The 12846-nt window shown below is 39.6% G+C and overlaps 1 protein-coding gene across 3 annotated transcripts in view; it reads right to left on the bottom strand.

Moving 5' to 3' along the window:
• Positions 1-12846, bottom strand: part of LOC139765646 (putative phosphatidate phosphatase) — a 224089-nt gene that overhangs the window by 91279 nt on the left and 119964 nt on the right. For all 3 annotated transcript variants that reach the window (XM_071693340.1, XM_071693339.1, XM_071693341.1), the window contains exon 4: positions 12234-12365. In XM_071693340.1, coding sequence (XP_071549441.1) covers positions 12234-12365 — 132 coding nt within the window. The remainder of the gene's footprint in view (positions 1-12233; positions 12366-12846) is intronic.

Here is a 12846-nt window from a genome sequence, read left to right as displayed (position 1 = left end):
GAGGTAAATAAAGTGCATAAGACAAGGGGGACAAATGGGAACTTCAGTGAAGGGGGCTAATGTGGAGGTGGTAACAAGTAGTGGTGATGTGAGAAGGAGATGAAGTGAGTATTTTGAAGGTCTGTTGAATGTGTCTGATGATAAGAGTGGCAGATATAGGGTGTTTTGGTCAAGGTGGTGTGCAAAGTGAGAGGGTTAGGGAGAATGATTTGGTAAACAGAGAAGGGGTAGTAAAAGCTTTGCAGAAGATGAAAGCCAGCAAGGCAGCGTGTTTGGATGGTATTGCAGTGGAATTTATTAAAAAAGGGGGTGACTGTATTGTTGACTGGTTGGTAAGGTTATTTAATGTATGTATGACTCATGGTGAGGTGCCTGAGGATTGGCAGAATGCTTGCATAGTGCCACTGTACAAAAGCAAAGGGGTTAAAAAGGAGTGCTCAAATTACAGAGGTATAAGTTTGCTGAGTATTCCTGGGAAATTATATGGGAGGGTATTGATTGAAAGGGTGAAGGCATATACAGAGCATCAGATTGGGGAAGAGCAGTGTAGTTTCAGAAGTGGTAGAGGATGTGTGGATCAGGTGTTTGCTTTGAAGAATGTATGTGAGAAATACTTAGAAAAGCAAATGGATTTGTATGGAGCATTTATGGATCTGGAGAAGGTTTATGACAAGAGTTGACAGAGATGCTCTGTGGAAGGTATTAAGAATATATGTTGCGGGAGGCAAGTTGTTAGAAGCAATGAAAAGTTTTTATCGAGGATGTAAGGCATGTGTACGTGTAGGACGAGAGGAAAGCGATTGATTCTCAGTGAATGTAGGTTTGCGGCAGGGGTGTGTGATGTCTCCATGGTTGTTTAATTTGTTTATGGATGGGGTTGTCAGGGAGGTAAATGCAAGAGTTTTGGAAAGAGGGGCAAGTATGCAGTCTGTTGTGGATGAGAGAGCTTGAGAAGTGAGTCAGTTGTTCGCTGATGATACAGTGGTGGTGGCTGATTCAAGTGAGATACTGCAGAAGCTGGTGACTGAGTTTGGTAAAGTGTGTGAAAGAAGAAAGCTGAGAGTAAAACTAAATAAGAGCAAGGCTATTAGATACAGTAGGGTTGAGGGTCAAGTCAATTGGGAAGTATGTTTGAATGGAGAAAAACTGGAGGAAGTTAAGTGTTTTAGATATCTGGGAGTGGATTTGGCAGCGGATGGAACCATGGAAGCGGAAGTGAATCATAGGGTGGGGGAGGGAGCGAAAGTTCTGGGAGCGTTGAAGAATGTGTGGAAGTCGAGAACATTATCTTGGAAAGCAAAAAAGTTATGTTTGAAGGAATAGTGGTTCCAACAATGTTATATGGATGCGAGGCGTGGGCTATGGATAGAGTTGTGCAGAGGAGGGTGGATGTGCTGTAAATGAGATGTTTGAGGACAATATGTGGTGTGAGGTGGTTTGATCAAGTAAGTAATGAAAGGGTAAAAGAGATGTGTGGTAATAAAAAGAGTGTGGTTGAGAGAGCAGAAGAGTGCAATTTGAAATGGTTTGGTCACATGGAGAGAATGAGTGAGGAAAGATTGACCAAGAGGATATATGTGTCAGAGGTGGAGGGAATGAGAAGTGGGAGACCAAATTGGAGGTGGAAAAATGGAGTGAAAATGATTTTGAGTGATTGGGGCCTGAACATGCAGGAGGGTGAAAGGCGTGCAAGGAGTAGAGTGAATTGGAACGATGTGGTATACCGGGGTCGCCGTGCTGTCAATCAATTGACCCAGGGCATGTGAAGCGTCTGGGGTAAACCATGGAAAGTTCTGCGGGGCCTGGATGTGGAAAGGGAGCTGTGGTTTCGGTGCATTATTACATGACAGCTAGAGACTGAGTGTGAACGAATGTGGCCTCTGATGTCTTTTCCTAGTGCTACCTCGCACACATGAGGGGGGAGGGGGTTGTTATTTCATGTGTGGTGGGTGGCGATGGAATGAATAAAGGCAGACAGTATGAATTATGTACATGATATATATGAATATATCTGAATATATCTGTGGGTGTATATATGAATATCTGTGGGTGTATACATGAATATATCTGTGGGTGTATATATATGTATACGTTGAGATGTAAATGTATGTATATTTGCATGTGTGGATGTGTATGTATATACATGTGTATGTGGGTGGGTTGGGCCATTCTTTCGTCTGTTTCCTTGCACTACCTTGCTAATGCGGGAGCCAGCAACAAAGCAAAATAATAATAATAATAAAACAATTTGTACTTTCTGCCTTGATTCATTCCCATCGCCACCCCGCCACACATGAAATAACAACCCCCTCCCCCCGCATGTGCGCGAGGTAGCACTAGGAAAAGACAACAAAGGCCACATTCGTTCACAGTCAGTCTCTAGCTGTGATGTAATAATGCACCGAAACCACAGCTCCCTTTCCACATCCAGGCCCCACAGAACTTTCCATGGTTTCACCCCAGATGCTTCACATGCCCTGGTTCAATCCATTGACAGCACGTCGACCCAGGTATACCACATATATGTGCATATATGCACATGTATAAACATATATACCCATGTACATATTCGTACTTGCTTGCCTTCATCTATTCCTGGCGCCATCCCACCCCACAGGAAACAGCATCGCAACCCCCTGCATCATCACAGAAGAACAAGGAAAACAGACAAAAAGGCCACATTTGTTCACACTCAGTCTCAAGCTATAACGTGTAATGCATCAAAAATAAAACTCCCTATCCACATCCAAGCCCTACAGACCCTTTCCATAGTTTACTCCAGATGTTTCGCATGCCCTTGTTCAGTCCATTGACAGCATGTCGGCCCCGGTATACCATATCATTCCAATTCTCTCTATTCCTTGCATGTCTCTCACCCTCCTGCATGTTCAGGCCCCGATTGCTCAAAATCTTTTTCCCTCCATCCTTCCACCTCCAATTTGGTCTCCCGCTTCTCCTTGTTCCTTCCACCTCTGACGCATATACCCTTTTATGGAGAGAATGAGTGGGGAAAGGTTGAGAAAGAGGATAAATGTGTTCTTTTAGTATTGTGTTAATATCTCTTCTAGATATCTCATATGATTTCTAAATTCTCCTCCCATTCCATCACACTGGAGTTGAGGTTATAGTCTCTTCCACTGTGAAAACACTTCTGAACTTGTTATTCATATTCAATTCCTCATATATCTTTACATCGTCCTCTACAGTCTTTCCTTCTGAATCCCACACCTGATTAGCTGCTACTAAACTGACAAATCACTCCTAATGAATTTATGGAAAAATTTTGGATTTTCAGCTACCTTATTCACAATATTCTTTTCGAAGTTTCTTTGTTCCTCTTTTCCAATCCTGCTATACTCATTCCGTGCCCTCTTATACCTTGCAAATGCTAGCTGGCTCAAGTGCTATCTATATCTTTGTCACTGCACATCTTGAAGCTTCATGCTATTCTTTCCTCTTTCTTATTGCTCCCTCTTTATTTGAGGCTTGAGGTAACCATGCCTATATTTCCTCATTATAACTTCAAAGAACCTATCACCACAAAGCCTTGGTTCCTGGCTATTGAATTCCATTTCCCAATCTATTTTTTACATTTATTTATTTTGCTTTGTCGCTGTCTCCCGCGTTTGCGAGGTAGCGCAAGGAAACAGACGAAAGAAATGGCCCAACCCACCCCCATACACATGTATATACATACACGTCCACACACGCAAATATACATACCTATACATCTCAATGTACACATATATATACACACACAGACACATACATATATACCCATGCACACAATTCACACTGTCTGCCTTTATTTATTCCCATTGCCACCTCGCCACACATGGAATCTATATTAACATAAAAATTATTGAAGTTTATGTACTTTCCATGATTACATCTGCTCTTTACTTCCTGTCTTTCCTCTCCTCTTTTTGTGTCCTCTTATACCACATATTCAAACTTGAGCACTATATGATCACTTCTTCCAATAGGTGTATTGCAAAATATTGTCTCGATATCCATGCTGATATCAATGAAGATAAGGTTTAGTCATAATGGTGTATCAGTCACTCTCATCCTGGTGTGCTTTGTGACGCGATGGTATAAGAAATTTTCCACTATTCATCCTAAAAATTCATCTCCATGGCTCCCTATCACCATGGGAATCAAAAATCCCCCTGCCCCAAGACTATCTCTTTATAAATGAAATCCCCTAACATAAGCACTTTACCATCTCTAAAAAGTAAATGTTTCACCACTTCACAAACATCATGAGTGTTACTTCACCGTTACTATTGTTTGTTCCTTTCACTGCAATTCTTTGGAGGATTATATACTAATAACACCAATATGCTCTTCTTCCATACAGTTACTATTCCCATTATGTACAGTCTGAATTAGCCATCTTCCTCTATTTTTGAAACTTGTGAGTCTCATTTATTAAGACGGTTAACTCTCCCCCTCCTTTCCCTTCTCTTTCTTTCCTTGCTTTAATGTACACTTCTGGCCAGAACAGGCAAGACTTTATCTCTTTGTTAAGGTTAGTCTCCATAACTCTTATAATATCAGGAGCACTTTCCTGTATATGATCCTTGAATTCCAGTTCTTATCTATTATTCCATCAACATATGAATACATTACTTTCAAATCTGATGTTACCATCTCCTAGCACTCCTACCCTCTCTCTGCAGTTCTAGCAGGGCTGTTTCATCTTCCTGCTGTGTGCAGCATCTCCATTTTTTGTTCTTCCAACTGTGCTCTTTGCATTTCTTCCTCTCTTCCTTGAATTTATCACACATGATGACTATCCTAGTTAAAACCTCCAATTCTTCTTTTCTTTATCATGGAAATTGCTTTTGGCAGTCTCATAGCCTCCAGCAATCTTCTTCCTTTTTTCTTTTTCTACCTTATCTGATGTATGATCCTCTTCCAATCCAAACATAATCAGTGATTTACATTTACCAACCTCCTGCTTCACTTGTTCACTTATCACTCAATTTTAGTGCTACCTACTTTTCAGCTAGATCCCTCAGTGTTTCCAACTTTCTCAATTATCTCCCTTTTGTCTAACAAGTACTGGAACAAGCACTGTTCCTGTATTCTATGTAATTTTCTAAACCTTCCCTCAACTACCCCATATACTTACTTGATTGCTTCATCCATTACAGAGCATATCATTCTTTCAACTGCTTCGACTAGTTCCCTGTATACCTCTGTTTGTGTCAGCCTAGGTCTGTTCCTCCCCCTCACTCTTCATGCTTTGTTGGTCTGCTTCCAAATTTGCTCATTCCAATCTTCACTGCCCTCTATTTTCATCAATCTGTGTGTGTGTGTGTGTGTGTGTGTGTGTGTGTGTGTGTGTGTGTGTGTGTGTGTGTGTATTAGTTCATTTCTCTATCTGAACAGCTTTCAGTATCATTCCAATAGATCAAGTATGCAGTTTTGTCCTTTCCTCTATCTAAAAGGCTCCCTGCAATTCCTTAGCAAATATTATCCATAAATTTTCCCTTTGATTGCACAGATTCAAGTAAATCCAAAGAGGAAACATCAGACATCATCTTTTTAATGGCTTCATCTCTCCTCTGACTTGATATCTCATGAACCCCCTTCCTTAAACTGTTTTTGTGTTCCACTAGAGTCTAATGACCTCCTTCACAAGTTTCCAGAATATTCCCAAACATTTGGCCTCTGGTGTTTTCATGTCCAAGCATTTTTTTACTTTCATAACTAGCATTCTCTTTACCAATCTGCTTTTGAAAGACTGGTTTTGGCACATTCATTTAACTGAATTGACATCATTCATTTCTGGTTCAGGCAATGCTCAAGGTCCTAAATTATCCCCAAAACAACATCATTAACAATAACTGAAGCTTACTAGAGTAAATTATTTTGTAACCTGAAGAGGATTTAGGTGTTAAATTACCAGTGTTGCTTTTTGGTTATATTAACGATAAAAACATTATTTCCCTTTAGCAGGCTGCAATTTCATACACTAACTTCCACACTATTCATTTTTGGTTCAGGTGATGCTAAAGGTCCTAAATTATCCCTAAAATAATACTATTAAGAGTAAATGAAGTTTACTAAAGTGAATCATTATGCAACCTGAAGATGATTTAGGTGTTCAATTACCACAGTGATGCCCTTTAGTTAAATTTGAAAATAAAAGCCATTACTTCCCTTTAGCAAGTTCTACTTTCATACAGTAATTTCCGTGTTACACACTCACTCTCTTACAAATTGGGTCTCCTTAAAATGTGACAGATTAAATGAAGAAAATATCTTGATTCACTTAAGATGGCATCAATCCTTCATTCGATTTGAACCTGGGGAGCTTCCAATCCCAATTCAAACTCACAAAATTTGGCACTCTAAAACTGAACATCTAATACATATACCACTCAGGGGCCCCCCTCAGACTCTATCCCCCCTTTACATCTATGTAATGGGCTTCATTAGCTGTAGATCCTCCAAGATCTTGAAAGAAACAGGAATCACTGCCTGGATTTCTTCTCTTCCTTCCTGAGCGCTTCTTGAAGTACAATGACCAAACTTAAGAAGCATACTCTACTACTGGCCATATGTAGGATTTGAGCAACTTATTAAATGCTTCCAGACCCATATACTTGAAAGCTATTCTAATATTTGAGAGAACATAGGTTTCTCTCCTTAATTATTCCGAAGTCCTTCACACACACATTCCTGAAGCTTATTTCCTATATAATAATCATATTGAGGCCATCTTTCGCTTTGTTCTATCATTAATACTATACACTGTATAGGCTGAATTTCATCAACCGATTATCAGAGCAACTTTGTAGTCTGTTTAGGTCCCCTTGTAAGATGATGTAATCATCCTTACTATTCACTTCCATCATCATCTGCAAACATATTCAGGCAGGGTCCATACCTTTGTGCAAGTAATTTACATAGAAAATAATGAGTAATGGTCCATGAAAAAACCATGTGGCACTCTAATGGTCATGTTGATCCACTTGGAGAAGCCCTCTCTGATATGTGTCCTTTGTTCCCTTCTAATGAGGTATCTTCTGTCCTTTAAAGTTTCCCTTTAATTTTTTCCTGGTGGGCCAGCTTCATAGTCAGCCTCCCAAGCAGTAGTGTCAAATGCTTTCTGGCAGTCCAGATACAAATAATCCACAAAGACTTCCCTTTTGTCTAATACAGAACTCACTCTCTCGTAGAATAGTAAGAGGCTTGCGAGACAACCTCCTTCCCCTAAATCCATGATGTTTCTCCCTTGGGTAATTTTTCCTCTATAGAAACACATCCAATCGCTTTATAATTATTTTTACCAGAACCTTACAGAATATACTCATCATTGAGATTGGCCTGTAGTCCAGTGCCTGTTCCTGGACTTCTTTCTTAAAGACTGATATTTGCCATTTTTCATTCCCATGACACTCTGCCTCTCTCAAGTGAAATCTTGAACAGTATTTCAAGAGGTTTATCTAGTGTACCTGCATACATTATCAGAACATACAGTGAAACTTCATCAGGACCATGGGCTTTGTATGGGGTCAAGACCTTTTATTATTTTATGTTAAGTTCAATTTTCTACATATGTCAGTGTTTTCTGAAACATCCTCCTCATATCATCTCACTGATGTTAGGGCTTAAGTGTTTTCCACTGTAAAAACACTCCTCAACTTGTCATTCAGTTCTTCACATATCCTAATGTATCATCCTGAACAATTCTTCCCAGTGAATCCCTAGGCCTGATTAGCTACTCTTTAAATGATAATGGACTTCCGATGAATTTATGGAAAATTTTTGGACCGTCTCTTGCCTTGTCCACAATACTCTTTTCAGAGTTTATTTGTTCCTACTTTCTTATCTTGTTATGCTTGTTTCCTGCTCTCTTATATCTTAAAAATGAGGATGGCTTCAGTGACACCTACATCTTTGCCACTGCACATCTCAAAGCTCCTTCACTTTTGGCATCTTTTATTCAAGCATTCTTTCAACTTTCTAACTATTCCTCTGTAATTAAGGCTACAGGTACCCAATGTTCCTACTCCTTCAATGTAAATTTCAAAGAACCTCTCATCACAAAGCCTTGGTTCCTGGAAACTGAACTCAACCTCCCAATTTGTTACCTCAGAAATTGCTGAGTTTTGTGCAATTTCCATGATTATAACTCCTCTTTATGTCTTTTCTTACCTCTGCCCTTTTAATGTCCTAATTTACCACAAATCCAAACTTGAGCATTAAATGATCATTTTTTTTCCAAATGCACATCACATATATTATTCTCAATATTCACATTATTATGTGTGAGGATAAGATCAGCCCCTCTCATCCTACTATGGTCAATGACATGTTGGTATAGGAACTCTTCCTGAATACATTCTAAAATCTTGTGCCTTTGTGACTCCAAATCACCATGAGAATCCAAAATCCCCCAATCTATCTCTTTATAGCTGAAATTCCCCATTAGCGTACTTCTCCATCTTTGAGAAGTTAATGTCTGACAACATAATGTATACACCCAATAGGTATGTGCATAATTACCTATTTGTGCATGCCTACCTCACATACAACAATCCAAATATTCTTTAACCATTTCTCTCCTTCCAGTACTCCTCCACCCAATTTCCCTATGTCACAGGTAGTCCTTCCACTCACACCAACCCCTTAATCATACTATCATACACTCTCCTTGTAAACTCCCAACCTGCATTCTTTCCAAATGCCAAAACCACCTCCAAGTATTATGTTTCACTCTATCATTCCACAATGCATTCCCTCTACATTCCCTGCCATATCAAATCTCTCATACACTTCTCATTTCTTTCTTCATTGCATCAAGTCATGCTACATGCTCCTCTTTAATAGCTCATTTCCACAGCATGGATTCTTGACATCTATGACCGCAGTACGTCAGGGCTGGGAGGGCAATCCTGTCCCTTAATCCTTTCTTCACTTCCATACTTACATTTCTACACTTCATCATTCTATTAAGGGACCCAATGATTCTTCTACACTACACTGTAGTGCTCTCTCCCTTATCTCTTCTTCCATATCACCAAATTTACCCAAGATAGCTCCCAAAACTTAAGTTCTGTTACCTCTTTCAGTTTTTCTCCCCTATATCTACATGACAATTTCTTCTCTCACTCTATAGGGCTTTGCAGAATCTATACTTTCACTGTTTCCTTTTAAATACCATTACTCCACCTTTACTTGCATGCATTTATCTTCATTCACCTACACTTACACATACTATAAAACACAAGTACAATCTTCTACAACTCCTCTTCACTCTAAGCAAACAACATAGTATAATCTGCAAACAGGCTTCTCATTAGCCATCAAACCTCACCAACACACTATCTCTGCACCCCCTTACCCTAATTTTGCTTTCATTTTGCTGGCTAAGGACTATATAGCTTAGCTGAATACAGATCACACAATCAGCCAGTTCCTGAGGGAAGAACTTAGATTCATATCTATGACTACCTAACTACCTTAGAGTAACTACAATTACAGGGGAAAGAAAAACTAACATTACAAGGAAAAGATTCAATCTGTATGGTCAAAATGGGAAAGGTGTTAACTTTGTTTGGGATATAACTCTGTCAAGTAGGTTTGTAGATTACGATCATTCAGAGAAAGAGCTTCAGTTTCTTGAGGCAATGCTAAGTACTGGTGATTAACTTAGAGAATGTGGATCTACAAAGAGGAAGAAAAACATAAAAGTAGTAATTCTTAGGTATTCAGGGAAACTTCTACTCTTTAATATCAATCAACACACTAGATCAGAGGGGCTGACACACAATCAATGCTGGACCAGATCTTCAAGTAAAACTGCATGGATACAGAAAGCAAAAGCTAAATCCTAAAAAATAGAATATGTGTATGTGATTAGTGAAGAATATTGTGTATATGGCTTATAGTACAGTCCTGCAAAGCATATAATTAACTGAAGAGAGCAAAAATATCAAAATGATATGAGGAATGAGGATGCTGGTATAAAATGGGAAAGACTTCACTATGCTTGACAACACCGTCACTCTTTCACACAATTCCTGTGTTATTCATTTATTTTTATTTATTTTGCTTTGTCACTGTCTCCTGCGCTAGCGAGGAAATGCAAGAAAACAGACGAAAGAATGGCCCAACTCACCCACATACACATGTATATACATATATGTCCACACACGCAAATATACACACCTATACATCTCAACGCATACATATATATACACACACACAGACATATAAATATATACACATGTACATAATTGATACTGTCTGCCTTCATTCATTCCCAACGCCACCCTGCCATACATGAAATAACAACCCCTTCCCCCCTCATGTGTGCGAGGTAGTGCTAGGAAAAGAACAAAAGCCACATTCGTTCACACTCAGTCTCTAGCTGTCATGTAATAATGCACCGAAACCACAGCTCCTTTTCCACATCCAGGCCCCACAGAACTTTCCATGGTTTACCCCAGACGCTTCACATGCCCTGGTTCAATCCATTGACAGCACGTCGACCCCGGTATACCACATCGTTCCAATTTACTCTATTCCTTGCACGCCTTTCACCCTCCTGCATGTTCAGGCCGCGATCACTCAAAATCTCTTTCACTCCATCTTTCCACCTCCAATTTGGTCTCCTACTTCTCCTTATTCCCTCCACCTGACCACCTGACACATATATCCTTTTGGTCAATCTTTCCTCACTCATTCTCTCCATGTGACCAAACCATTTCAAAACACCCTCTTCTGCTCTCTCAACCACACTCTTTTTATTACCACACATCTCTCTTACCCTATTATTACTTACTCGATCAAACCACCTCACACCACATATTGTCCTCAAACATCTCATTTCCAGCACATCCACCCTCTTCCGCACAACTCTATCTATAGCCCATGCCTCGCAACCATATAACATTGTTGGAACCACAATTCCTTCAAACATACCCATTTTTGCTTTCAGAGATAACATTCTCGACTTCCACACAGTCTTCAACGCTCAAAGAACTTTTGCCTCCTTCCCCACCATATAATGCACTCTCTTCACCCCAACATTCTCTCTTCTTTTCTGAAAACCTCTACAAACCTTCACCTTTGCCTCCACAAGATAATGATCAGACATCCCTCCAGTTGCACCTCTAAGCACATTAACATCCAAAAGTCTCTCTTTCACATACCTATCAATTAACACATAATCCAACAATGCTCTCTGGCCATCTCTCCTACTTACATACGTATACTTATGTATATCTCCCTTTTTAAACCAGGTATTCCCAATCACCAATCCTTTTTCAGCACATAAATCTACAAGCTCTTCACCATTTCCAGTTACAACACTGAACACGCCATGTACTCCAATTATTCCCTCAACTGCCACATTACTCACCTTTGCATTCAAATCACCCATCACTATAACTGGGTCTCGTACATCAAAACTACATACACACTCACTCAGCTGCTCCCAAAACACTTGCCTCTCATGATCTTTCTTCTCATGCCCGGGTGCATATGCACCAATAATCACCCATCTCTCTTCATCAACTTTCAGTTTTACTCATATCAATCTAGAGTTTACTTTCTTACACTATCACATACTCCCACCACTCCTGTTTCAGGAGAGTAGTGCTACTCCTTCCCTTGCTCTTGTCCTCTCACTAACCCCTGACTTTACTCCAAAGACATTCCCAAACCACTCTTCCCCTTTACCCTTGAGCTTTGTTTCACTCACATCCAAAACATCCAGGTTCCTTTCCTCAAACATACTACCTATCTCTCCTTTTTTCTCATCTTGGTTACATCCACACACATTAAGAGACCCCAATCTGAGCCTTCGAGGAGGATGAGCACTCCCCGCGACTCCTTCTTCTGTTTCCCCTTTTAGAAAGTTAAAACACAAGGAGGGGAAGGTTCCCAGCCCCCCGCTCCCGTCCCCTTTAGTTGCCTTTTACGACATGTGAAGAATATGTGGGAAGTATTCTTTACTTCACTTTAACACAGTTGTAACTCTTATGATTCTTTACTCTACTGACAATACTCTATAATGATCCAGGTTAATTTGTAAAAAACAGATGAATGAAATTACTACATAACACATCAAGCATAACCATCATATCTAAAATGTATTTGCCAAATCTTTATGCTGTTAGATGCAGCAATAATGAATGGCTAAAAAGGGGTCTACTTTAAGCACATCTTTTAATATTATCAGATAAACTTTAAGCATGCACACTTACAGCTAAGTAAATCATGGTATATGCAGAGAAAGAGGCATGTCCAGATGGGAATGACAGTCGAGCTTCCTTCATCCTGTGTGCATCTTCTGATGTACAAGGGATAGGATCAACATAATCTTCTGTGCAATTTATCTGGAAGTAAGTAATTTTGTTATAAATCATTAATTTTATGCAAACATTATAATATACAAATTTGTGTGCCTCTGCATTCAATGTAATAACTTTATAAACACTAAAGGTCCAAACTAGCATCCTAAGTAATAAATACACTTGATACCATGAGAAATAAGGCAATCCACAACATAAATACACTTGATACCATGAGAAATAAGGCAATCCACAACAATATACTACTGAAATAGTGTATCAGTTTCAGCTGTCACCAACAATCATATATCATATGGTTGCGAGGCATGGGCTATAGATAGGGTTGTACAGAGGGTGGTGGATGTGTTGGAAATAAGGTGTTTGAGAACAGTATGTGGTGTGAGGTGGTTTGATCATGTAAGTAATGAAAGAGTAAGAGAGATGTGTGGAAATAAAAAGAGTGTGGTTGAGAGAGCAGAAGAGGGTGTGTTAAAATGGTTTGGACATATGGAGAGAATGAGTGACG

Source organism: Panulirus ornatus, chromosome 55 (genome assembly GCF_036320965.1).
Source record: "Panulirus ornatus isolate Po-2019 chromosome 55, ASM3632096v1, whole genome shotgun sequence".
Taxonomy (NCBI): Eukaryota; Metazoa; Arthropoda; class Malacostraca; order Decapoda; family Palinuridae; genus Panulirus; species Panulirus ornatus.
The sequence above is the reverse complement of the archived record's forward strand: the minus strand, read 5'-3'. Positions and strand labels throughout refer to the sequence as shown.